The sequence below is a fragment of the Eretmochelys imbricata genome, chromosome 1, assembly GCF_965152235.1.
Source record: "Eretmochelys imbricata isolate rEreImb1 chromosome 1, rEreImb1.hap1, whole genome shotgun sequence".
NCBI lineage: Eukaryota > Metazoa > Chordata > Testudines > Cheloniidae > Eretmochelys > Eretmochelys imbricata.
Window position 1 is genome coordinate 201271736 of NC_135572.1, and position 24063 is coordinate 201295798.

Consider the following 24063-nt stretch of genomic DNA (forward strand, 5'->3'; position numbering starts at 1 on the left):
AAAGCTCCAGCTTATATAGAATGTGGTTGCCCCATGGGACATGCCTCTGAAAACACATCACCTCCTTGCTATCTACTGATCCAGAGGTCTCTTTCAGCATCAATTACCAGATGTCTCCTTCCTATATTGTATAGTAGATTATTACCACCCCCACCAATGATGATTTTGTATTTTTCCATGCTGAATCTGATTTGTTGAGCCCAGGAGCCACGTTTGTTCTAATTACAAACCTGTTGAAGTCAATGGAGTTACGCCAGACATTAATTTTTTCATGCTTATAATCTTTCAAGGTCCCTTTTAATTTTTTCTCAGTCTTCATTCACTGGTGCTTGTATAAATAGAGAGTAGATGATGAAAATAATGGTGTCCCTTTAAGGAGCTGTAGCCTAAAGTTGCTCTAAATGGTCCCACCTGAAGAAGAGACAAGGCAGAATGGATAAAAGACGGCCAGAATTGCTTATGGCTGTCTGAGGAGTGGTTGTAGAACATCCCAGAACAAAACAAGCACATGGGGAGTAGTGAAAGTAAAAAAGTAGATTGTTCAAGCTGTGAATGGAGGAATATCACTAAGGTCTCTTTGGGAGAGTTTCTGAGATGCTGTGACCAGCCAATAAGTGAGGAGCAAGCCTGGGCCCTTTGCTTTCAATGTTGCCATAAAATGAAGCAGTTGGCTCAGGGCCCCTACCCTGTGGTGATTAAAGGTCTGGGAAGCATCCTTATCCATTCTGATGGTGCTGTTTCCTTCATGGTGCATCCTAAGCCTGGTAAGAACAAAGGCACTGGTGGATGGGGCTCTTAAACAAAAGTCTTCACCCTCTGATAATGCTATGGGTTTCTTTATTGTGCCTATGAGAATGTACAGCCATGTGATTCTGTCTTTAAAATGCTTTCTGTGGTGAATCCCATGAATCAATCTACAAATAAAAAACTAACGTGTAGTATTTCCTGAACTAAATGTCTATGCTCCTAATGTGAAAGGCTGTATTCTCCATAGCAATTAGAGTATCTACAGAGAATGGAGAAGTATACCAGTAGTATTTCTAAAAAAGAATGAGGAGTACTTGTGGCACCTTAGAGACTAACAGATTTATTTGAGCATAAGCTTTTGTGAGCTACATCTCACTTCATCGGTTGCATCCGTTAGTCTCTAAGGTGCCATAAGTACTCCTTTTTGCGAGTACAGACTAACACGGCTGCTACTCTGTAACCAGTAGTATTTCTAATGGTTAGAGTATCTGACTAGGAGTCAAAGTTTCTGGGTTCTAGTTCTGCATCTACTGCTCTTCACCACCTATTATATGGGGATGAAATACTTTTTTTTTTTCTAGTGTACAGGGATGTTTTGAAACTTAATTACAGTTTGTAAAGTATTTTTGGCCAGAAAGTGCTACAGAAGTTCAATGTAGGACTATTCCTTCTCTTCTTCCCCTCCACCCCCATTATCTTTGATTATTGAATCACTTGTTTTGTGGGATATTTGTACAAATGCTTGAGACAAGGGGCTCTGGTTTGGAAATTGATTGTCTTCACCTACATGGGTGCACACACCCAACATATTTATGTTTTAATCTGAAGCTTTGGTGACCTGATAGCTGCTTAGTCATATTGATGTACTTCCTAGCCTGCTTGCTTTCTGCTGTTAGACTTTCTCCAGAAGTAGCAATTGTGCTGGTATGTGTTTGTCAGCATAAGCTGTGGTGGTGAGGGAAGAGGGACAAGTGGCTGATAAAGACTCGGAGTTCATTTTGTGGCAGCATTCAGAGCAAAGCACCTCTCCCACATTCCTTTTTGCTGAAACCTCTCTAAGGATTCTGTGGCTGTTGCTAGATCTTGTATCCTGGAGTGGACAATAAATATGCCTTCCTTTACCAAAGGTCAAACGGTGCAAAGACGGAGCTATATTTAGGCATGTTCTCTTCCTAGCACACCACCACCACCACAGAGACTACTGAATGCAGAAGAAAAGGAGAATTATTCTTTCTTTGGGGTAACAAACATCCACTAACAGATCACCACCACCATGCGTGGCTCGAGATGGAAGATGCGCCAGGCACCTTCTCTAGTGACCCTTAGATAGTCATATTCGGTTTACCTCCTCTGGAAAGGGGAGGATTGATGTGATCCAAGGCTTCTGAAGTTCTCCACTGTGACACTGTACCCAATATTCTTCATAGTGATATTATGTATGATTAAGCATAATTATGATGCATTTTATGCAAGATGAGTCAAGTGAGGTGTCATTGGAAAAGTTATGATTTGCTGAATATGATTATCCTATTGATATGCATTTATCATTTTCTTATCTAAAGTTATGAATATTGACTATTTATATCAAATGTAGTTACACCTGGGTGATGCCACTAGGCAAGATAGTCTAGATAGCTGGCTGGGAAGGACCTATTCAGGGTAATGAGCCCTTAGGGAAAACAATAGGCCTTAGGAGAAGCTTACCTCCCACCTGGTGAGCCTTCCTGAGAATGCTCCAGACATTCTGTAAGTAATGGTTGCTATGACTCCACAAGGTCATGAGACCAGGCCACATTTCTGGACTCCATCTTGGGATCATAGACTATCAGGGTTGGAAGAGACCTCAGGAGGTCATCTAGTCCAATCCCTGCTCAAAGCAGGACCAACTGACCTTAATATCTATGAAAATCATCCCAGCTGAGGCTTTGTCAAGCCAGGCCTTGTCAGTGTTTTTCCACAAACTGAGTTTTGGGTCAAAGGGTTCCCAACATATACTAAAGCTATAGAAGGAAGGAAGTGACATCAGTGGTTCTTCATTCCCCATGCAAGAAGACTCCTGAGAACACCTGAGGAACAAAGACTGAACTGGGGGAAGTGCTGGACCCAGGCTAAAGGGATTTCTAGCCTGTGTATGAAAGACATGAGGATTCCAAGCTGCAAAGCAAGTGTAGTTTGTGCCTTAAGAATCTGAAGCCTGCTTGTATTATCTCTTAGGGTGAGAAACTGCTATTCATATTCAATCTGTTTAGTATATTAAGTTTAGTTTGTGTGTTTTGTTTATTAGGTAATCTGCTTTGATCTGTTTGCTAGATTTTAAGTGATATCTATTGTAGTTTAATAAACTTGTTTTTGCTTTAACTAAACCACTGAGTTGGAGTGAAGTACTTGGGAATCTTAGCTCAGAGAGGCTGTTGCATATTCCTCTCCACATAGAGGGGGAGATGAACTGGATAATAAATTCATACTGGTTGGTGTTTGGACCAGGGCAGGACTGGACCACTCTGGGGTCTTAGGCTGAAAAGCTGGGGGTTATTTTGGCTGTAGCCTTTCTACTGTTGCTTCATGCTGTGGCTGGTCAGAGAACTTGCATGTAACTTCAGCTGGGTGTGTCCCTACCTGGGTGAATGCTGTGGAAGTGTAGGACCAGGAGTGGGTCTGCAGCTTGTCATATCAGCACATTGTGAGAGGCCAGAGGGCTCAGTGGTATCCCAGACAAATCCACCGCCAGCAAGAAACCAAACGCTGACTCCAATTGCCCTCTCTAGTATGGACTTAAGTCTGTAGGGATTGGTAAACTGCTTAATCTTTTTTCACTTGTTTTCCTTTCAGATGTTAATGAGACTCAACAACTGGAGGAGCAGGTAAGACTCTGGAGTTGAGAGATGACATTCAAGAACCTGTGATCTTTAGTCCGGCAAATGCACAGATATAAGCCTGCATTGATAAAAGGACTAGCTAAAGGAATCTCGGCAGTCTTGCTCTTCAGTGATGCAGCAGGTTCATAAGATTCCATGGTCATCTAATATTCATGGCACTCATGCTATCCCAGTGGCTTGCCTAGGGTGTTGTCTCCTGCATGGGAGTGGAAATCTAGGTGAAGTTCCAGGCTAAATTAAAAAATGACCCAAATTGACTAGGCATAAGATAGACACTGAAGGGGTGGGGGAGGTTGGGTTGTGGCAGGAAATGCTGTCAACGGTGGGTCCGAGATGAAGCAGGCTGCTTTCCCTGCTGCCACAGCTCACTTAAACAATGTTATCTAACTGTATTTGGGTGTTACAACTGAATTAGGCCCCAGTCTCTCATCCCCAGTTGATCCATGGAGCATCTCAGTAGCCGCTTGAATGACAGCAGTAGGATTATGTTGTGTCCAAAGAGGTAGATGGCCTTGAATGTGGGAAAAGGTGCTGGCATGGTTGGGAGGGATAGAAATGTTGGGGTTCCATTTGGGCACTTTATCTCCACAATACCAAATTACTTCAGCATTAATCTGAAAAACCATTTCCTTGGCTTCTGTAGTTGACAGAGTGTCTGGGAATGGTGATCTATAAAGCCCTGGATTGGGGGATTGACAACCATCTGGAGCGAGAGCTGAGTGAATCACTGGAGAAGCTGATCTCCCTCCTCCTGAAATTAGACACTGAGGCAACAAAACCAGCCATCACTTTCCAGGATGTCCTCAAGGTTCCCCCCCCTTCTTATTTTTACTATACGACCATGTCAAATTCTCTAATGTATCTACACTTACCATACTACCTAGTTGTTCCAGTGTATTCTGGGAAAATCTGGTCTTGGCCCCACCAGCACATGTGAGCTGGTGCACTCCAGAAGATCCTGCTGTGCAGAGATGGGAAGAAGGGGCAAACTAGTTTCACATTGGTCAGGCTACGTACACATGGCCCACACTGTTTGCAGGAAACCTCATGCCATCTTAGGCCACTGGCAAGGACCCCACACAGTTAGGTGTCATAGCTACTAATTGTAGTGAGGATGGGAAAATACACCATGTGTAATGTCTTAACGACTTACAAACTCAATTAATATCTGTAGCATGGCTAGGCCCTTAAACTCTGGTTCTCCTATGGCTGTCTCCTGGTGCAAGTACCTGCCTTGAACTTATGCTCCCTGCAGGCATATTTCTATGAGGTTGTTTGATTCCTACTTCCCTCTCCTTTGCCTGATTTTCCAAGTCACCTGCAGAGATTCAGCTTATTTGGATGGGGTCTAGATAAGCCCCAGGTGGTAAAAAGAAAGTTATGGGCACATCCGTAAGAAAGCATGCTATTAATGCACCTGTCCTGCCTTCAGGAGAAATTCTTGCAGATAAGAGGAGAATCAGTGCTTGCAGCATTCGGTCTACCTAAAACTATTCTTGGCCTGGCAACTGAATGTAAGTGCAGGCAGTCAGGAGAGACTAGTGCAGTGTCAGAAAGTGGACCCTCCCAAGCAACCTTTTCCCATATCCCAAGGGATAATGGGACCCTCTACTCAAAAGCAGCACTGAAGCTAAAGGAAATGCTTCATCTAATCTTAATTTGCCTCTTTTCAGGCCTCTGGTCTCTAGCAGGCAAGACTCTTATGATATAGCTTTGCAAACCCACCTCTAGGCTAGACTAGCCTTTTTACTAGAAGCCCTCCCCATATGGGCAGGTATTTTTGTATCAGTAGAACTTGGGCAGCATGCAGGCACTAAGAAAAACTTTATCCAAAGCAACACATGGTCTCTGGTCAGTGCTCTAGCTTCAAAGCACTGTCCAGACACTAAGCCTCACCACCCCTCTTTCATTTTACATATGGGGAAACTGAGGCACATAAAACCTGATTTGTCCAAGGCCTTATACAAGGTTTCTGAAAGACCTGGGGTTTGAATGCTAATGATTCCTACTTTGTGCTCAGTCCATTAGACTGTTCTCAACGAAGCTTTCTCGCTGCCGGTCAACTGGCTGGTGTGTTCAATGCACAAGCAGCCATAATTTCAGTCTGACAGGCTTATTTTTAGATTTAAGGAAAACCGAGAATAAAAACAAGTCTTCATGAGAGTACACAGTGGCTTCCTCTAACGTGCTGTCTCTGCCATGTCTCAGAAAAGGGCAGCCTCATCAGAAGACAGTGTTTAAATTTCCAGTATATAAAAGAGGATACATTACATAGCTCCCTACATCATAGTTGGCACAAAATTGAGCTTTCCCTTTCTCTAGTCCTTTTCCCTTTGCCCTCCCAGCAGAAGGGAAGGCTCTTCTGAGCTATAACATGCAAGGGACACAAGAAAAGGTGATCCTAATCTCAGAACCTGAGTAAACTGGAAACTGAGAGATGCAACCTGCCCCTGTCCCCAGATCCTTTATTTCAAGGAGGACTTTTCTCCAACCATCAGTGCTGAGTATATGGCTGAATTTCCTTTCAGATCTGTGAGGAGCATTTGCCCAGGCCCTCTGAGGCTGCCAGCTATTACAGAACAGTCTGCAGGGCTCTCTTTGCTGAGTACATAGATCTTCAGAAACTAATGCTCACCCTACAGAGCTCCAAAGAGGTATTTTGGGACCATCATTAAGCTGTCTCTTTCCTCCTACCCCACGCACTTAATTCCAGGCTAATCCTCTTGCCTTTTCCCCAAGCAGAAGGTTATTAAGCTAAAGTTCTATTCCCTGCATGTGAAAGGGGTGGGCTTTCTCCCAAGAGCTAGAATACATTAATCTCGTGGATTTGTCTTCCACGTTGTTTTTTCAACTGTTGAAGTTGGCAGTACTGTGACTGGGGCTGGATGGACAGGAATGGTCTAGGAATGACTGGAACAGTACAGACTAATCAGCTCACATCTTCATTTGACAGAGTCTACGAAGAATGGATATGGAGGACTTGCTGGAAAATGACACTCAGAAGGAGAAGGATAATTACTGGGTAAGGATTTAGAATTCTTGGTTTTGTTTTTTATACTCCCTCTGTGAGGCCTTCCAGTGACTTCCCAGCTTAAAACAAATAGAGATAAACATAACCAGTTAAAACCCTCTAAATACCAAGTGACATGTTATACTAAATTCTAGCTCTCTCTGGGAATTGCTATCCACACCAAGAGCAGGTCTCTTCTCTTTGGTCTTGCCTACACTGCCAACTTTGGGGAGATCTCCTACTGTAGATCAGCCAGGGACATTCTAGCCACCATGTCACATAGACCTGCTGTGAGCAGGTCTAGATGTCAGGATAGTTGAGGGCCATTGGCTTCAACTGTTAGCACCTGTTCAGCTCCATCAGTGCTAAAGCAATGGTGGGAGATTCCCAGAAAAAGCTCATTATAGATATAGCTTCCATATTCTTCTCTCTCCAACCCCCCCCTTCCTCCCCATCCCCTCTAGTCTTATCCCTCTAGTTGGTAAACTCCAGGATTGCTGGGGCAGGGACAATGACTTGTTCTGTTCTGTCCAGGGCCAGTGAATTCAGTGCTCAACCAAAAGTAAACAGCTCTTCTGATTGGAGCCTTGCCAGGGTAAACCAATGCACTGGAGTCTGCTAAGAGACAGGAACAGCAACCCCCAAGAGACCTGCTCTTTGTCTAAATAGTGTTCACTTTGAAACATAACAAACCATTCATACAAAAATGTTTGTGAAGTTTGTGTTTAGGCATATTTTCAATTTTGTCATGTATTAAAATAAACTAGCAAGTTAACTCTCACTCCCCAGACCACTAAATCAACCTCATAGCTTATTCAGGGAAGACCCGAGTAAATGCATGGGCCTTTGCAGTATGGCCTGAAAGCCCAAGAGACTCCGCTGCACTTAAGAAAAGTGCTGTTTCAAAAGCAAGAGCCCCATTGCCAATCCTCTGCCTCTAGTCTCCCAGATTCAAGCCCCCAAAGAGCCAGTTGCTTACACCATCCTGACAAGTAGCCAGGGCCCACGTTGAGCAGGGCTTCATAGATTCATGTCAACCCCTTGAATGGTATCTGGTAGCTAAAGCAGTCTATGGAGCACAGGATTATACACTTAATATGCTGAATATCACCATTAGGCAGACCCCTCCTTAGGCACATCTGGTGCAGAGCTGTGCTGTCGTAGCTATATACGTATGTTGGAGTACCTAAGGCACCGATCATCTTGACCTCAATGCTTAGATGCCTCTTTGGAATATAACTGTTGCCCCAGCCTTTAAGTGTGCGCCCCCTGACAAATGGCTGAAGTGGGTGGAGCATGTGCATAGCTCCACCCCCGTTTGCATTAATGAGGCTAATGCTGTTAGCTCTTCCTCTGCATGTTGCCCTTTAGCAGGCTAGCTTGTGGCACGGTGTCCTCGGGGAGCTGCAGAATGGTGTGAGGCTGCGCAAGGCCATGGAGCGACCCCAACGTAGCGTTCCTCCCAAGGAATACACCCGCTCTCCCTATGAGCTCTTGACAGAGGACATCCGATGCAAGAGGTACACGCTCCGCAAGGTGAAGGTGAGCAATGGTTCTCAACATGCTTAGTTTGGCATCTGCTACTCTAGCTACCTGGCATCTGACATCTGTTTGATTAAACCCAACCTGTGTCCTCGGAATAATTTCCAGCCTCCAAGGGTGAATGCGAATGCATGAGCTCCACTTGTGCATATAATGGCCACCACATTCACCCACCAACTCACTTCATTTCCAAGAACTAAACTTAGCGCTGTGTAAACCATTCTAGGCTACCTTGTCTGAAGCCACTTCATAAAACTGTCTCTTGCTCGCTACCTTTCCCAGCTCTGGAATCACTGATCTGTCTCTCCACAGGCTCTCCAAGGTGCGTCCTACCTGATCTTCTTGGCAGTATGCCATTCAGAAATGGAGGACTCTTCCATGAAATGTATCCAAAGGGAAGCTTACTAGTGGTCTGCCTTAAGCAGAGGGCCTTAAGCAGCACTCACTGACTTGAATGGGGGTTTGGGCAAAATAAGGAAAGCTGAACGAGTTCCCAGCAAGTCCTGTTGTGCTGGCTGAAGTGTTAGTGGGCTCCAAAGCTGCTGATGTGCCCAGAGACGACAATGGAGTTCCTCTAAAGGACTGCAGCATCACCACTCACTTGTCACTGCTTGAGCTAGGTCAGTTTTAAAAGCTGGCATGAGGTTGTGCAGTGTTGCGATGTCTTGCAAGCCGACTCTTTGGCACGAGCTGAGACAGTTACAAAATAAAAATCTTGCCTAGCACGCTAAACGCCAGTTCTTCAGCTGCTTATTGTATGCCCTCCTAAGGAGAGGGGGAATAACATACCTGGCTCAGCCAAGGCTGAAGAGCTTCACTTTGAAAATCCTCCCCTCGCCCTCCTTCACCAGCTGTCAAACACCAGCTCCTGGACTGTGGTGGTGTCCTTCCAATTGGGCTGAGAAACTGTACTTGAAGCCTGAGTCTGAATGCCGCTAGTAGGGCATACACCGCTCACAAGGTGCTTAGATACTCTGGTGATCAGGGGAGAGCAGAGGAAGTACCTTAGAGTAGGCTATATGTAACACCAACAGACTCCAGTTGTCAGTGGGTGGGATCGAACCTGGGACCTCTGGAGCTTAGTGCAGGAGCCTCCACCACATGAGCTGGCTGTTAACTAAGGCTGTAGAGCAGACTTATTGGTCTTTTTATCTCTAAGTGGTCTTGTTCAGTCTTATCTAGTAGCACCACCACACTCAGGAGGTGAGTGGGTTACGTACACATAGAGGAATAGTGACAGATAGGAGGTGGTATATCACTAGCTGTTATATGTTATGAGGCATAAATTGCAGGTGCACTCAAACCTAAGGCAGCAGAATGAACTGGGTCTTCAATTGTGGTCCATGGATCATTAGTGTCACAAATACATCACTGTAACAAAAGCATTTATCAAGCAGTTGTACATGTACCTCCTGCTAGCTACAGTGCAGTCCTTGATCAAAACAGCCTCTGGAAACCACAAGTGAGTCATCAAAATTCAAATGAGGCCCTCTGCACCTTCAGTGCTGCTTTGCATCAGTCTGTATCAAACCAGGGTCAAGTTTGCAAGCACAAATGAGAGGAATAGGCAACACAAGAGGATAAATGGCAAACTGACTTGGAGACCCAGTGCTAGTATCTTCCCCTCACTCTCTGCATTCCCCAGTGCTTTCCTAAAGAGCAGGGTGTTAGAGCGAACAGCAAAATACAGCTAGCCAACAAACGCAGCTTCACCCGCTATACTAAATGGAGTCTGGTTTCATTTTCTCAAAATACTGTCCTCTTGTGACAGCCCTACGCTTGCTGCAGGAGGGGTTGCAGAAGAGGTGCCCATGTGATATAATTTGTCTTAGTGTTCTCCAATGAGAACTTGAGAAACAAACTTGTATGTGCCTGCTAGCTACTTCTGTTACAGTGAACCTGTTTAGGAGCTTCTTAAACTACAGGGGGGTGCTATTAGTGCTTTACTGGGTGGGGAAGTTCTGCTAAGCTCTAATGCATGAAGTCCCCTCTCTGTGTGACCATGGTCTGGATATGTTGTAATTTTGGAGTTGGAGTATGTTGAGGTTTCTTAGAGCCTTGAAACTCCTTATGCTACTTCTATGCATGATCTTTTCATGGGCTGCAGGAATTTTGTAAGCCTTATGCACATACCTAAGTGCTCTACCCAGCTCCCAGTAGATAGTCATGTGCTATTTCTTCACAGGCTTTTCTCCTTGCAACATCTTACAATCCTATTGCCCTTTTTACCCTTCACTCCCAAGAAGTGTCTTATAATAGGACTCTTGTTTAATCTCTTGCCTATAAAGATTCTCTTGAGTTGGAGGCACACTTGTGAAATGCCATGAGTGGCTATGTAAGGTCGTGAAACCGTATTTCCTAGAAGAAATGGAGTACTTGTGGCACCTTAGAGACTAACCAATTTATTTGAGCATGAGCTGTAGCTCACGAAAGCTCATGCTCAAATAAATTGGTTAGTCTCTAAGGTGCCACAAGTACTCCATTTCTTTTTGCGAATACAGACTAACACGGCTGTTACTCTGAAACCCGTATTTCCTAGTTCATCCTCCATTTCTGGGGAAGGAGGCTTTTCAAGAAAAAATGAACTTTCATCACTTCAGTGTCCTTTTCGCCCTTTCAGATCAACAGTGAGCAAAACTGCAAGAGCTCTGAAGGCAACACAGGTCCTTCACAGCCTCCTTTAAAGCCAATAAGTGACCTGTTCATGCCATCACAACTAAACAAAAGGATCCCTGAACTGGCTGAAGCAACACTGACCTATCCCATTCCCAAGTCCAGCAAGGTAGCTGGAATGTTAGACCATCCCTTTTTTATATATAGGCCAAATTAAAAGACCCCCTGTGTTACAGGGGGAAGGGAAGATGACTCAGATCTTCAACCTTTTCTCCCCTAGTCATTTCTAACTAATGCAGCTGCTTCTCTTCCTTTTTGCCTCCTAAAATGTTTCTGAACAGTCTTGGTCAAGCTATGGTTCACTTACTATAGCTTCTACTTTGAGTTGGTCCATGGAAATGTTCTCCATTGATTAGCAAAACACTCTATTTTTCCTATAGATTGGAATTTGTGTGGAAAGTGCACAGGTTACAAATGGTGAGAGTGCTGGGGATACAGAATTTCTGGCTGGGTGTGGAGACTGACTTGTGAAACAGTGCACTTCTCAGAAAGGGCATGTCTGTATTGCTCTGGGATCTTCATTTTATCCAGTGGCTTTTCATAGCTCTCTACTTCATGTTGCAGGCCTCAGAGAGAAAGCTGAAAGAGAACTCCCCCAAAGAACCCAGTCTGCACGACCTGCTCATGACAGAAATAAAACAGACACACAAGCTTCGACCGTCTTCCACAGAGACAAATGGGAGCAGGCACAAAGGTACCTACTGGTACTGCTGAGCATCCACTAGTAGTAGGCATACGTGTGATGTATGAGTTAGTCATGGGTCAAGTAAGGGATGCTAAGGCACTCGGATCAATTTTCAGAGGCACCAGCATTGCTACTTTTCAGACATAGAATCATAATGTTGTAAGACTGGAAGGGCTCTTGAGAGGTCATCTAATCCAGTCCCCTTCATCTCTGGCTTATGTCACCTGCTAGGGCCCATGTGCCTGGGCTGGAGTCTCTCACCTCTTACAAGAAAGATGGGGTAAAAGGCTCTACTCCTGTGAGACTAAAAGGAGGCAAAGGGTTGCTGAGCCATCACCGCCTCAGAGGTCCAGTGTGAGACTTATGGAGTCTGTCGTCAGTGTCTTGCTCACTTAGGTTGCAGTTCTTGGTTTGGTTTTGTTTTTTTCCAGATACTTTTGTGATGCCAATGTTTTCTTTGAATTCCCTGTGTGGCAATGTCTTATCTGTCCAAAATGCCAGTACGGGGCTTACAATTCACAAAGTTAAAAAACAGCTGCTGATCCCTGACTTGCTGGTCCCAGAATTTCAGGTAAGTCCTTTTAAATGAAATCTTGCTATTATAGAGGCTGAAATGGCCAATATATTTTGGCCACCCTGGAACTTCAGGTTCAAAGCCCAGCATGGGCAACTTGGCCCTTCACTCTTCTAGGGTGAATAAATTGGAGTACCAATCAGTTGATATGAGTCCTATCTACCCTCCAGAAATCCAAGCCCTGTGTAAAAATGGATCATTTGTGTAGTATGGATGGAGGCTTTAAAACTGAGGTTCTCAGTGCACATTCCATGACTCTTTTCATATGAGTTGGAATCTGTGAAGCCAATGTTAGCCAAAATGTCTTCTGCTCCCCTTCCCTTTATCACTGATCTACACTCCAGAGATGTCTGCATTTCACGTGTTATGGGATATAGTGGAGATATACTACTCACTGCAAGTTAATCATTCAACCTTCTCTGCTTGTGGAATATCTGAGCAAACAGTTTAATTCAATAAATTAGAATGATCATAATCTTAAAAAAATAACCCTATGAGTTGATCATGAACAGTTCTGAGTACTTAGTGTCTGAAATTCAAGCTGTGTTTAATCAGTCACATTTCTTTGTTTTCTGTTCCCTAATGCAGTCACTTTTTTTCTTCTGGCACAAATACTCCTGCACATAAACTGGACGTTTTCCTACATGCACTTTTGTCAGTGAAATGCTTTCCTTTGACTTAAGCAATTGCAAATGTGAATGAATATTTGCATAAAATATCTAGCTGTATTTGCACAGCTCCCGTGTATAGTTGGTAGAAACTTGTGATCATTCTGATGACAATGTCTCATATAGCTCCATTGATTCTGAATCCTATTGGTGTATCTCTAGTGGTAAGGCTTGTACAAATGCTCTTGGCTAGCAGGATTGCAGCAGCACAAGCTAACAATTCTGGATTTTAAAACAAAATCCAGTTATTAAGGTTTCCTGTATTCTAAGGATCTCTTAAGCAGTTTCTATTATAGGGTCTTGAACTTCCACTAGTTTAGATTAGAGAGAGGCCAAGGCATTGGTACCTGGAACCATCTGAGGATTAGGCTATGTCACCCACAGAATTTCCTGAGTTGCTTTCATGAGTTCCTGCATGCAAACTGGAGCCAGGGAAAATTTAGCTTCCTGCATGGCCCCGAAGCTGTAGGAGGAGAGTCTAGATTCAAGGGCTTCATCTGAACATCTTCCATCCCTGAAACTTTTGAGGGTGGCTGGAGTTGACGTTAGGATTTGGGTCCCATCTCCACTTTTTAAGATCTTTACTGGGTCAAATTCATCCTTGCTGTAACTCCAGTGGAGTTTGACTCATTATTGCTCTTAATAATCTGGAGCATGGTGTGTGAATTGAGGTGAACAAGCCAGCTAATTTCACCACTACTTCTGCTTACCTTACCACTGCCAGATGATTGGCACTCATAAGAACCCCTGTTGTTGTCTCCTTCATTGTCAATGAGGAGCATATCTGCTATTCTCAGGGGCTATAGATTATGGGGAGGTGACCTTCCCACCCAACCCTACCTCTGATGTGGTGTTTTATACCCACTAAGAATCTCCCATCTGTGATCCACAGGAAGCAGACGGGGCACTGAAATACAACTTGGGAGTCATCTCACACAGATCTGTACTGACCTCATGCAGCACAGGTCAGTATGCCCTTTCCTGTCTTACTCTCCCCTCTCACAACATGGTCTAAATACTTGAATCAATGGGTCCTCCACATTCTGATGAGCTGACCCCAGTCCATCTTTCTCGACTTCCTCCTCGTTTTTGAAGTCACTTGTCTGCTAGAGCCATCTGATGTGAGGATCTCCATAACATGGAGTTGCTGGCATGGAGAGTGACCTTTCAAATCAATTCCTGGCTGTGAAACTTCTTGAATCTGTTAAATTTCTAAATAGTAACAAAATTCTTCATGCTTCCAGTTTCAGGCCTCAAGATGTATGTTATGGTAGCAAACATTCAGTGAGGCTTTAGAATGTGTGAATGAAAGGAATAAGTTAATCATTGATTTAAAGTAGGACCCATATATAAACAAAACATCACAGTTTCTTGCTTACATTTCTAATCAGAATGTACCCAATTACTTGGTGCTTCTGTGATTTTTGGGTAAGGGGGAGGAAGGGAAGAGGGTCTTTAGAACAGGCTTCACTGCCTTCAGAAACTGATCAGCCTGTAGTACTTAAGCATTTCACACATCTAGAGAATCTCTAGAAGTTACCAGATCACATTTACGCTTTAACCCCTTGTTGTCATTTCCTACTTTACCATTTCCAGATTGCTCTGCAGACTGCACATTTACCCCCAAGAGCGTGCCAGTGCGAGGAGACTGTAAAACAAGCAGCTTTCTGAATCTAAATCCGCGACAGCCTTTCTGCCGACGGAGGTCCAAGTCTTTAAGGAGTGCCCTTCAAATCGAGGAAGATGTAAGTCCTGCATGGGCCTGCAACTCCGCTCCCAGTGGTGCCAAAAGCTGGTAATGAGCTGGCCAGGCTACTGTCCCAAGGGTTGCAGCTTGATGTTAGGATAGAAGTGAGCGCTAAAATGGAACATGGGATGGGGAAAATGGACTTCCCCCAACTTTTGTAATTTGAACTCTTAATAGAGCTGGCCAAATTTTTTTGACACACTTTTTCAACAAAAAATAGATATAGCAACACCAAAATGTTTTACGAATTCGACAGTTTTGCTGAATTGTTTCAGTTTGAAATTTTTGTTTTGAAAGTATCAAAATGAAATGTTTAGATTTTTTGTTTTTAAAATCCATTTTTGGTTCCAAATGACTGTTTGATTAAAACACTTAAATAGTCTAAATCAATCCAAGTTTAAAATATTCTAAATCAAAACACAACGTTTTGTTCAACTCAAACCTTTGGAGTTTAGAATTGATAGCAAGCGCAAAAAATCCGTTATTCACACAACTCTGCTCTTCAGGGCCTGCTCCTCTGCTGGTTAGCACAGCTGGTGCTGTTTCCTTCTAGCTTGGCTCTTCTGAGTATGTGATGGGGTAACTATCCCTTGATGATGAGTAATGTTTAAAATAAATGGTATATGGCTACAGTTCTAGAGCTCCTGCAGAATGTTAAAAATGCACCTGAAAGGGCACGTTCAGCAGAAACTAGCATAACGCACATTCTACTAACCGATAACGTCAGAATCGGTTAACAAGCATGCTACACGGTGCTCCTAACTGAACTTCAGGAATAAGGCATTTCAAGGCGTTGTTAGGAAAACCAAGCCATGACTGACAACAGGTGTCGCACAGGTTCCACTTCTTTCTACTCCACCCCCATCAGTGATGGGAGGTGGGGAGAAAAACCAGCATAACTGCCGGTCTAACGGTGTGCAAGAGTAAGTGTGCTGGCTACTTGGTTCTGTTGGAGATCTAGTGCTCTGTCCTTGTGTTTTTTCCCAGTTGACAAGGCCTAACACCAGTAGTACAGCAATGGGTACAAAGGGCGCAGCTGTACAGTGGCAACTATAGTCTCAGATCTGGTGTTAACAAGAATGTAGCATCTTTACCAGCTCAGAACAAGGTTCCATACACAGTGGTGAATAGTATGGTGCTCAGCTCCTGTCTGCTAGCAGCAAAGCACGGGTGCTTGAATTCAGGTACAGACTCTTCTAGAACCCTTCTTCACGCACCCTGTGGACGTTAATGCTCTTAATGCATTTAACACTCTAAAAATGCATTAAGATCCTCTCTACTGTAGCTGCCAAGCCTAGAACACTGGAAACAAGAGGGATGGTGAGAATTTGTCAAACATGGCTTATTTTCCCTGTGTGTGTGTGACCTAAGGCATATGGTGAAAGCTGGATATCCGAACCCTGTCTGAACTAAACAATGGGCTGTTTCTTGAAAGTATGCTCAATGTAGCTGTTCAGATGGAAAATAACCTGGGCCTAAGAACTCTTAACTTTCTACATTAAGTGTGGATGCCTTTAGCAGCCATCTTTAATTTAAATAAATAAAATAACCATATGTAGTGATTAGCAGGGTGTATGTAGCTTGACTCCTGAGCCTTGATCCAGTTAGGTACTACAACATTCAGCATCACAGTACCTAACTTCTAGGTGTCTAGAAGAATCAGGAATAACAACACAATCGACAAAGTTAGGAGCCTACATACATATACAATGAATGGGGAGAGAGGTGCCTTTAAAAGTGATCGGCAAAGCCAGCATGCTAGGCAGGAAGTCACCTAAGCTAGCCAATGGGAGATGCCAATGGAGGTGTGTTAAGCCCCACCCCTCTCTGAGATAGGAGTCTCCCTGTAGCCTGGATTTAAGAGCCTATCTGCTCATGATCCAGAAACTGGGAACATTGATCCTGGAGTCAGGCAGTTTAGGCTTATAAATCACTTAATTCTTTCTTGCAAGAAGTGCTTGGCTTACTCCACACAACTGTGGAAGAGGGGAGGTTGTGGTGGTGCTGCTCACTTTATAGCTTTTTGTCCAGTGGATAGAGCAGTCACCCAAGTTCAAATCTCCTCTGCCTGGGGTGAAGGAGAAGATTTGAATAGGGCTCTTTCATGTCTCCTGACAGTGTTCTAACCTCTGTGCTATGGGATGTACTGGTGTTTCCTGTTGAAGCTGTTCCACTGTGGATAAACACTTATTGGAGCAAGGGGACTGAAGCTTTCAGGTGGGTCCCTAATAACCACTACAGAATAATCTCTCTGGTGCACTTTAGTATTTATCGATAGAGGAAAAAGCTTCAACAGGAGAGACTGGGGAGCCCACACCAGAATATTCCATAGCTCAGTGGTTGGAGCACTCTTCTGGGAGATTTGAACAGGGCCTCTCCCTTCTTCACTCAGCGGGGACTTGAACCTGGGTCTCTCACATCCCATATACTCAGGGTTTAGCTGATCGCCATATTTGGGGGCAGGAAGGAATTTTCTTCCAGGGCAGATTGGAAGAGGCTCTGGAGGTTTTTTGCCTTCCTCTGTAGCATGGGGCACAGGTCACTTGCTGGAGGATTCTCTGCTCCTTGAAGTCTTTAAACCACAATTTGAGGACTTCAATAGCTCAGACATAGGTGAGAGGTTTTTCGCAGGAGTGGGTGGGTGAGATTCTGTGGCCTGCATTGTGCAGGAGGTCAGACTAGATGATCATCATGGTCCCTTCTGACCTTAGTATCTATGAATCTATCTATGAATCCCAGCTGAGTGCTCAAACCACTGGGCTGAAAGTTATAGGATGGTACCTCTTCTGCAGGCTGGATTTTGAATGGAACCCAATCTGCTAGGCAGCTACTGAGCATGCCTACTGGATCCAGCCCTGCATGTGAGTTAGCTGGAGGAGAACCACATCTTCCTGGAGTGCTCTGGGAGTTAAGCATCTGGATGCCTAGTGGGAGGCAGCAGTGAGGTCAGATGCCTAGAGGGTTGACTGGCAGCCAAGTAGGAGTTCTGTGGTCTGCAGCAGAGCCTAAAACTGGGACTAAAGTGCCTAAGTACCTTTGTGGCTCTGGTCCTCCATGCTGAATTTTGTACCGCACCTTTAAATGCGGTCCCTTCACTGCTGCAGTAAGACCTGCTGTTTTGTCACCTATCTGCTGCAGAAAGGGATACACCGCATTTTTGTATCGGGGTGTCCTTTTGGACTTATCCTAATACAAAGAGGCCCTTCATTGTATGGGGAGCAGAGAATATAACTGTGGCCTGAAGCTCTTTTTCTTGGCTGGTTTTCAAAAACTACTTCTTCAGAACATGGCTCACCTTCCAGATGGGAGCCAGGTGCATCCCTTGCCATCCTTCACTCCCATCAGCCTCTGGCATGGCTGTATTGTGACTCAGAAGGGCACTTTACCAGGCTGCCCTCTTGTCTCAGAACCTGAGCTTGAGAGGAGATGCTTGAGATGACTTGGGCAATTGCTGTGCTACAGACCCATCAGTCACCTGGGGCTGGAGTTCAATTCGGGTTTAGAATCCCACTCAAAGAACTGGCTTTTTTCTTTGGTCTTTAACTCTTAGCTATCCTTTTTTTGTCTAGGATTACCCCTCTCCTACAAGTTGGCCATCACCAACCATTGCTGAACTGATTGGAAGCAGATATGCCGTGATGTCTGAAATGGAGGGCTCCTGCCAAAGAGATGGTTATAGTAGATCTTCAAGAGCCAGGGTATTTACCATTCCCCCTAGATGTACTGCCCTTTCTTTCTGAAGAACCTGCTGGCTCCACTCCTCTCCATGCACTCCTGTCCTTTCATTCCTGGGAATAACATGTGCCTGATAACCAAATGGATCCCAAGAGGCTTCACTTAACCCTATAATACACTGATCTTCAGGAATCCTGCCCCAGTCCACATGGAAGCTTTAGACACTGCACAGTGTTAAATTTCTAAGTAAGTTTAATTTGCACACTGAGCCTAGACCCTAGCTAGTTCTCCAGTACTCCATGCTGTTGCCCAACAGATCCCTTCTTTCCAAAGTAAGAAAACTTTGTCATAGCTGGCCCACAAGAACCAAATGGGTTTAAGATGCAATACTTAACTAGGATTTCTGACATTCCTAAAAGCTATAAGCAAATGCAAACCCTAGACTTCTAGCTGAAGGACCTTTAGATACTTGGACTATGAGACCAAAGTGTTTTTCTTGAGCAAAAGGAGTTTCTCCTAACATAGTTGTTCACTTCCACTGTCCAACTATGGTGTCCTTGACCCTGAATCCTAGGGTGACCAGATAGCAACTGTGGGGGGAGGGGGGGAGGAAACGGGACAGGGGTGAGGGGTAATAGGCACCTATATAAGGAAAAAAGTCCCAAAAAATGGGACTGTCTCTTTAAACAGGATATTTGGTCACCCTACTGAATCCTCACTTTCTTCACACTTCTGTCAGAGTCCCCAACGCTGCTTGTGTACACCCTGCCTTCTTTCTGCCTCTTCTGTAATAGTCTTCCACGATCCCCTCCCTTTCTTGACTATTGAAACTCTCTCCTCTTTGGCCTCCCCAAGTTCTGGTGCTCCAGGCTGAGACCTGTGGCAATACCACTTCTCACCACCATGTGTGCTTTATTTAAAAACAGAACAAAAAAAACTCCAAGCTATTCCTCAGCTTTTCCTATGGCTCATCATCCACTTCAGGATCAAAATTTGCCTGACACTTTAATCTCCCTGGAAATAATAGTCTGTCTCATTTCCCTATCCCCACCTTGCTTTTTTATTGGATGCCTATGGTCGTCCACACAATCTAGCGATCATCAAGAGCAGCTCTTACTGTCTGAATCAAATCTTATCAACACTCAAGTTTCAAATCTTCTCTGAAAACTTCTTTGCCTATGGCTTTTAATTCTTATGTCTCTGCCTTCCTGTATTTGAACTGTTACTGTATGTAGATCTAAAGCCTTCAGGATGCTGAATAATATAGGATATGCTATTCTGTACTGGCAACAGTTACTGCTTGCCAAGAGTTACTTCCCATTGGCATTCATAGGTAACTCTTGTCTGCAGGTCTGTTTCAATTGCCATAAGCAGATGGTCTTTCTGTGGCCTTACAGGTGTCATCTCTGTAGCAGGTAAGCTGATGTAGAAGGACTTTATGGGGCAGGAGAAAGGATAATAAAAACTATTCTAAAGTGTCCAATTGCAGCACTCAATGGAGCAAGTTGTTTATCCCTTTAATTTTGCCTGCATAGTTGAGCACTATTGTAACTGTTTTCTCATGTTGGGAAGACTGTCCCCTTTGTAGTGTCTTAGTTAATTTAATTTTAAAATTCATGAAAGATAATGAAATTCTTACCATTCAAGAACCATCCTTGTTCCCCTATACTTGAGACTGCTGTCCGCTGCAAAGGTGGAATCTGACCGTCCCCAAAGTCCTGGGGCAGATGGTGGCTTGGTTCTAGATCAGGCTCCTAGGCAAATGCTCAGAGTCAGGATCTTATAGATGAACAGTGAAATTATCTGAATGCTTCAGTGACTTGGAACATGTTGAGACCCCTCTGCTTGTTCATAAACTGTAAGATTTGTTCATGTGTGTGTGGGGGGAACAAATCTGGGGCCTGTTACAGACTTAGTCATTTTAACTACATTTGAGGCAAAGCAGTTTGTGAACCATGGGTCATCCAGCAGCAATCAAACACCGTCATTTGGTGACCCAGTCACACAACCCTAGTACTGAATTGTGAATATTGAGTACATGTGGCAAATAGTGAGTAGTTCCATAGGCTGGAGCTTTTTCACACATCAGTCATTTAAATTAGTATGTATTAGTCTGTTCACAAATTACCAGTGAACAGGGAAGTTCTAACTGAAGCCAGGTGAATAATTCAGAATCGCAAATTGTCTTTTGAGCTTATTTGGAAGACACATCTTTGTCTGCAGTATTGAGATCTCCTGAACTCTGTTCAAATAATAACAACACTGTTTTTTTTCCCTCCCCTCCCCCCCCCCCCCTTTAGTGTCATCTGCTGCAATTGCTGCATCAAGGTAAGTCCGTTACTCTGTACAGCAGTTTAACTGATTAATTTCTATGTCTTGACACTCCCCACCATGTGTCTTACCTAATCATAAAATAATTTCCTCTGTCCCATTGACTCTTCCAATTTACCTTAAACCTCTCTCTGGGTTGCCTCGAAGAAGATGGAAGAAGCTGTCTCAAGATTCCAAATCAGTAACAAAAATATATACACCCCCAAAAGTATGGTCAGTTGCATAGTCTAAGGGACCAGATGGAAAACAACATATTTTTCTGGCTTCTCTTCAAAGCTTGGCCATTAACTTGCTGTGACGTTAAGAAAGTTGCTTCACTTTGTTCCTCCTTTTACTCCTGTGACAATGGAGATGATGATGCCTATCCATCTTTGTAAAGTGCTTGGAGACCTCTGGGTGAAGTACTTATTACAGTGAACTTCCTGACCCTGGTACAATTAAAATCTCTTCCCCCTTACTAGTATATTAATATATCGACTAGTCCTGCAATTGGCAAACTTGCCCTGAGCCATACTGGCTTTTCAAAACTGAGAATTTGTTCTGTTGGTGACTTAAGTTTCATGGCATTCTGGTTCTAGATGTCTGTGCCCTCCAGACCATGTGTGCATCTTCCGCTTAGCTTAATAAAACCACTGAGACTCTCCAAGGAGGAGGACTCGGCTACCCAAGACCAGAAATCCTCACAGTTCTTTTTTGAAGTAGAACATTGGGATTGTTCTAGGTGAGGTTTTTTGTTTTTGTTTTAAATGTAAGACTTTCTATAGTCTCTCACTTCCTGGGTGTCTCAAAGTTCCTTTCAAGGGAAGGCATTGCTTCTGTGAAGTGGGACCAGGGTAGGCAAATACAATGGCTATTAGACATTAGTGCCTTTGGCCAATAGTATGTTACACTGAATGGCTGTCGGCCTACCCATTATCCTGGTTTATTAATGACTCTCTTGAAAAGGGACCATCAGATCTCAGGTTCCGAACAGAGATGGGTAGAGTAGACTACAGTTAACATCTCACCTAAAAGACTTCCATACCTGATATCTGTATCTTTCTCCAAGTTAATGCTATTGCAGAAAAATTCACCCAATAATCCCTATTCAGTGTTTGATTTTATTCTCTGGGACATTAAAGCGGATAAAACTCCCTCAGGGTCCAATATATCTTGTATATCACCACAGCTTAGATACAAACTGGGACTCATGTTCAGAGGCAGTAACTTTAGGTGATCCAGAGGAATCCTCCCCTCTGGCAAACTAATAGCATCTTGTGCATAGGCTACAGTATCTGAGTGCATCACAGAATACATAAAGTAGCAAGCAGTCTCTTGGTTCTCTCCTTTTCTGCTAGTATGTTAACTTTTTTTGTCTTCCCCTTTTATTGTGGGAAAGCTATTCCAAAAAGATAGTTTAAAACCTGTCCCAAATGTGTTAAGGTCTGGACATTCGTGGCTCTCGTTATAAGGAGCCCCATAGCTATGGGCTGGTGGCAGGGTAAGGGTTGAGGGAGGTCAGAAGACCTCTTCCTTCTAGTCTGGAGTTGCATTGTCCATTATGAGAGCAGTATTAGGAAACTTGAATTTGAAAGGTCTCTTTGGGGCAGACAAGACCTGTCCATTGCAGCATTTGGATTTGATCTACTTTTCAGTGTGGGTCAGTACAGTGTTCGGAGTACAGAGATGATAGCTGTTAGTATTGCTTAACAGGTGGGTATCTGCATTCAGAACCAGTTGGAGCTCTGCCAGGGTAGCTGCTCTCATTGCAAGGCATGGTACATGGTGGTGATTGAGGCTGGAGGTGACAAATACAAATCACCAGGGCCAGATCATTTATCAGAAGGTTGTGACGCCCTCTTGACCAGCCACAGCTGTAAAGAAAGCACATTAGTAACTGTGGGGATCTATTTATCTGCATCCTAGAGGTCACTGCTATCTTGATCATTGGAGGCCATGTTCCCCCCCCCCACCCCAAATGCAGATGAGCTGCTGCTTGCTTGTTCCAGTCATGTCGTACACTGAAGGGAGTAGAAGGTGCTCAGCACCATCCAGGACTGTGCTCTAGATGAAGTGCTAAGTGGGTGTTGGATCAGATCGGGAAAGGAGTTGGCAGAACACTCCACCTATTTAACTGAAGCCTGGATTCATTTTTGTAACTTTCAGAGTACCACTAGTGTTTGAACCCTATTGCCTAGCACAGTCTCTTGCCTCTCAGAGAGAGACCGTGATGGACTGGCCTTCTATGGACGTCTGTACCAAATGTGAGCAATACCTGTTGCATGTCCTCTCCAGCCAGCAGCAATGCATCCCTCCCAAGAAAAGATCCAGGTCATGGACTGAACTGGAATGACTCCTCTCCAAATGTGTCTCCTGTCCTATTGAGTACTTTACATTTTTGTGTGGTTTTTTTTTTGCACCTGAAGAAGTGAATATATTAACATAAAGGCCTGAATAAAAGACCCCCTGCTGGATACTCTTGGCTACCCAGAAGGCACAGCTGTTTACTTATAGTGAAATAGTGTAAAACATTGTGGCTCTCAGCAATCTGCTTTTAATTTATTTTTTTAATAAATTAAATAATAAATGTTGAAGCACTATCATGCCTCTAGCATCTCATCCTTCACCACACTTGCTGTCACCCATAAAGACAATGGAAATCTAATAGGGATTGCCCTTTGGCAGTGACTATCATCTAAATAGTGAAATAGCACAGTAAGTGGGTGGGAATACTCACCCCAAAGCTCTGTTGCTTAGCAGGGGGAAAATGAGGCTTCCATCACATGATCACAGCACCAAACCCCTCATGCTCACTCTGCCCTTCTTCCGCCTGCCCCCCCCCCAATAATTGGCTCTTTTAACATCACCAGAAATTAACTGCAGATACAGAATAGGATTCTAGCTATGGCCAGCAGACAGACTGCAGGGCTTGCAGCTTGGTTGGTAAGCAAGTCTCTTTGGTGCTTCCAGCTCTTCTGGAGACTGTCAGTACTGTGCCAGCAGGGCTGCTCCCCTCCTACCTCTCTGTAACTGGCAACCCTCCATCACCACCTACAGTAGTTGCTCTCAGCCCAGTACTTTGCTTTTAGTCTGGCCTTGAACTTTTTCAACTGTTCTGAATTGGACCATGTTGCTGCTTTGTGATGCTTACGTGGAAAAATAAAGAGCATTTTGGTAAACTCTGTGAAGGGGAAACTCAAATTGTAGGGGTGGAAGGGAAGAGGGTTTGCTGGTATATTTGAATTTTAGAATCCACTCAAATCCTCCCTTTCCCCTTAAGACACCTGTAGAAACAAATGTCGTTCAAAGGTAGATTTCTCCTCCCTCAGCTTGTGCGGGAGAGTTTTTCGGTAAGAATTTGACATGCTAGGTAGCTGCTTTCACCAGGACTGTCAACAGGCTTGTGGTGACATTCATGCTGAATGAAGTAACGTCTGGAACTTAAAGGTAAATGGCTGATTCTAGACTAGAGCCACTAGGGCAGAGGGAAGACAAGATGACATCTGAGCTGGATCCATGTTGCAAAACTCAGATCTGGCTTTGAAGAGTTTGGAAA

The 24063-nt window shown here is 44.0% G+C and overlaps 2 protein-coding genes across 2 annotated transcripts in view; both read left to right on the plus strand.

The window, feature by feature from the left end:
* The window catches only part of GTPBP8 (GTP binding protein 8), a 385924-nt gene that overhangs the window by 65513 nt on the left and 296348 nt on the right, over nt 1-24063 (plus strand). The window lies entirely within an intron of this gene.
* LOC144259141 (protein spire homolog 1-like) lies at nt 509-22860 on the plus strand. Its single transcript, XM_077807317.1, has 16 exons — nt 509-764; nt 3577-3608; nt 4267-4431; nt 6152-6277; nt 6577-6645; nt 8005-8175; nt 10796-10957; nt 11413-11542; nt 11965-12104; nt 13668-13740; nt 14372-14520; nt 18092-18220; nt 19548-19612; nt 20498-20525; nt 21107-21249; nt 22674-22860. Exons 1-16 carry the CDS (start codon nt 509-511, stop codon nt 22858-22860), a joined length of 2025 nt encoding a protein of 674 aa, XP_077663443.1.